A 3,520-nucleotide genomic window follows, 5' to 3' on the forward strand; every position below is an offset into this window, starting at 1 on the left:
CCCACAAAGAAGTGAACACAGAAATCAACAAATTATTAGGTAACGAAAGCTGCTGTATGCGAATAATTCGAGTGATTTCATGTCCGATCGGGTTCCAATGTTAATACTAAATTCAATAGTAGGGAGCTTCATGTATACATATAATTATGGTAATGCAGGTGAAAGTTATCACAAGCAGCTAGAGGATCAAGCAGCAGCAGTAATAGCAGCTGGAGGAGGAGGAGGAGGAGGAGGAGGAGGAGGCGGCAGCTCTACTTCTTCTTTTCTAGCAAGCGTCGCCTCACAAAGTAGCACGATATTGGAAGAGTAAGTAATCGATCGATCAATCATTCATAATACATATATATATAAGGTGGATTTTTCGTTCTGTCAAGGCCATGGTGTGTGTGCTTTAATTCTGTTAGTGTATATTATTTACTGCTGCAGGCGAAGTAAGCAGATATTCGAGGCCCTCCGCATGCAGATGGAGGTCCAGAACAGGCTCCATGAGCAATTGGAGGTACATACTACCAACAAAAATTTCCAAATATATGTACTAAACTCATGAAATCAAAAGTGGATGGATAAGAAATGAATCCAAGTGGATATTTTGAATGGCCATCATTCCTTCCTCACCATTAATCATTTGAATCGTAGGGTTGTGAAGAAACAGGCAATGTGGATTTCTGATTTGCGTTTTTGCGTTTTGCTTTTGGCTTTTCTTTATTGTTGTTGGTGTGTGTGTGTGGGGGGGGGGGAAGGTGCAAAAGCAATTGCAGCTGAGGATCGAGTCGCAGGGCAAGTATTTGCAGGAGATCGTGGAGAAAGCGCAGGAGACGCTGGCGTGCGCGTCCAGATCGGTGGCGGGCATCATTACGAGTACTAATAACAGTAATAAGAGTGACGGAGGAGGCGAGGAGAACACGATGTCCGGGACATTGGGACATCGGGACCGGATAGACGCCGCACGTGCGGAGCTGTCTCACCTGGCGGCCAAGATGACGGCGGACCAATCGCAGCTCCTCCTCCTCACGGCCACCACCACCACCACCACCACCACCGGCGGCGGCAGCCAGGCCGCCGCCATGACGGCGACCATTGGTAGCGTCACCCCCGATCACGATCACGATCACGTCTCCTCCTCTTTGTTGCTGCGCGACATGACCACCACCTCGCCCAATATCTCCCCCACCACCTTCGACCCGCCCCTGGCCCCCCCGCCACTACTGCCCCACCACGGCCATCACCACCACCACAGCCACGGCCACGGCCACGTCACGGACATGGACATGGACATGGGCGTGGATCGCCGCCACGGCCACCTTCTGTTAGATCTCGGCGGCGGCGGCCGTACCGTGCAGCCGGTGCCGTCGGATTGCTCCTCCGACAGCTCCCTCAGCGACGGCTCCGACACGACCGCCGCCGCCGCCGCCGCCACGTCGCCGTCGTCTTGCAAGAAGCTCCGCATGTTCCTGGACGACCGGCTCGTGTCGTCATCTTCGTGCGAGCAGGAGGTTATGAAGAAGAATCATCACCACCACCACCATTATCATCACCACCACCAATCCGCTGGGGCAGCAAACCCTGGCACTACCAATACCCCTCCCACCACTATCACAATGACTCCTCATTATAGCTTGGATCTTAATGCATAATTTTAAACTCTTTAAACAAATTACAACATGAAGAAGAAGATGATGATGAATAAGAGGAAGCAAAAACATACAAGATATAATTCCCCCCACTTCCTTATGTTAAAATTAGTACAATCTTAACCCCCCCAACCCCCATACATCGTAGTACCTTATTTGGACCTAGCAACACATTATTTGGACCTTATACCAATGTTAAAAGAGTGTCATATTGTGTGTGTGTGTGTGTGTGTGTGTGTTTTGTGAGTTAATTTTAAGTTGCGTGTGAATGTGTGCATGCTAAGTTGTGTATGTATGTACCACGCAATTTCTCTCTCATTTAACCTTAGTATGTCAATGCCTATGTTTCATGTGCATGCGCTTACTTCGGAACTAGGGTGTGCATGCAGAAGTGTCATGAGTTTTTTTTTTTAACTCCTTATACTCTAGCTAGTCTTGGCCATCTAATCATGTGCGTGATCCACCCACCCTATAATCAAATTGTCATTGTTATATATAACTAAATTAACCTTTGCGCCCCCCCCCTTAACACCCACAAGTTGGTCCTGTTGTTCTAGTCTCCCTAAGAGAGCATCGGTGTATCATCATTTCTTTCTTTCTCTCTTCGTGCTCCAATCCACCAAAATGATGACCCCTTGCATGGTGTTGTGGATGAGTAGATAAATTTGAACTTCATGAGATATTTCTTCCCATGCTCATTATGGATCATTGAATATTGTACATGCCTTGGAAACAACTGTATTCCAATATGTTGTTTTCTATTGTTTCTCGTGGTGTTGGGTGGCCATTAAGTATGGCCCTTGATATTATTTGATGTGTTATGATTACTTTGCATGTGTGTTTCTCTTAAAACAAATGGATTTCATGCATACATTATTATGATACATACATACATACATACATACATACATACATACATACATACATACATACATACATACATATATATATACATACACGCTTATGACTTCTTTCAGTATGAACTATTTAGTACAACACACACTTGAAAATTCAACAACCGAAAAATGAATGAGGAAGAGAGAATTTCTGCCACAAACATGTAGGTTGACCTATAATTAGGTCAAATGTTGACATGTGTTCAACCCCCTTGATGATCAAATAAAATCTAATAAACATATGTACAAGGATTTGAATGTCCAACACCATTGGATAGCAAAAATGTGGCTTATTGCTTGGGCGATCCCCATAAAGCCACACTTATCAAACACACACACACACACACTCTCTCTCTCTCTCTCTCTCTCTCTCTCTCTCTCTCTCTCTCTCTCTCTCTCTCTCTCGTTTTAATGATGGGAAACCCTAAAATGAGGAAAAACCTATAAAGAATATTTACAACTATATGGCTTATTGTAAATCTTTTAATTAGTAACAAATGACATACAAAAAACCTAAATAATTTAGATGGATCCTAAGGTCATTGACTAACTTTGAGTAGCCCAATATTGTCAATAGAGGTAGGCTCCCATATTGGACCCTCTCTACAAAATAGGGTTGATGGTCACTTTCTTGAAATCTGTAGAGTGACAAAAGAAGTTTTGAAATTGGTGAGCAAGTTAGAACTATGACTATGTGCTTTGGTTCACTATCTCCAAAGCAATTGCATGCCAGGGTCAATTTTAGAGTAGATGAAGAAGATGGTGAACGTATCCACACCCCCTATAAGTGGACATTGCAGATTTCCTTATTTGTAACAATAGAAACAAGCAATATTCCAAGTAACTAACATTCCTAGAGAAATGGGTGTTTCTTAACAAGTAATAATTTTGAGATCCACACCCTTTTGATTGATGGCTAAATCCACCAAACAAAAGAGTTTCACATCCATTCTCAAGTTGTTTATAGGAAATGAGTTTCACATCCCTTTTGAC

The 3,520-nt window shown here is 43.7% G+C and overlaps 1 protein-coding gene across 1 annotated transcript in view; it reads left to right on the forward strand.

Moving 5' to 3' along the window:
* Window positions 1–1,698, forward strand: part of LOC147867510 (uncharacterized) — a 3,699-nt gene extending 2,001 nt beyond the window's left edge. The window contains exons 3-6 of the mRNA XM_087315298.1: window positions 1–39; window positions 159–306; window positions 427–499; window positions 741–1,698. The exon at window positions 1–39 is cut by the window's left edge and continues 22 nt beyond it. Coding sequence (XP_087171424.1) covers window positions 1–39; window positions 159–306; window positions 427–499; window positions 741–1,634 — 1,154 coding nt within the window. The 3' untranslated portion in view covers window positions 1,635–1,698. The remainder of the gene's footprint in view (window positions 40–158; window positions 307–426; window positions 500–740) is intronic.
* Window positions 1,699–3,520: the final 1,822 nt, after the last annotated feature.

Source organism: Azolla caroliniana, unplaced genomic scaffold (genome assembly GCF_043228905.1).
Source record: "Azolla caroliniana isolate FFs.n. ecotype wild unplaced genomic scaffold, voAzoCaro1.0.p SCAF_2, whole genome shotgun sequence".
NCBI lineage: Eukaryota > Viridiplantae > Streptophyta > Polypodiopsida > Salviniales > Salviniaceae > Azolla > Azolla caroliniana.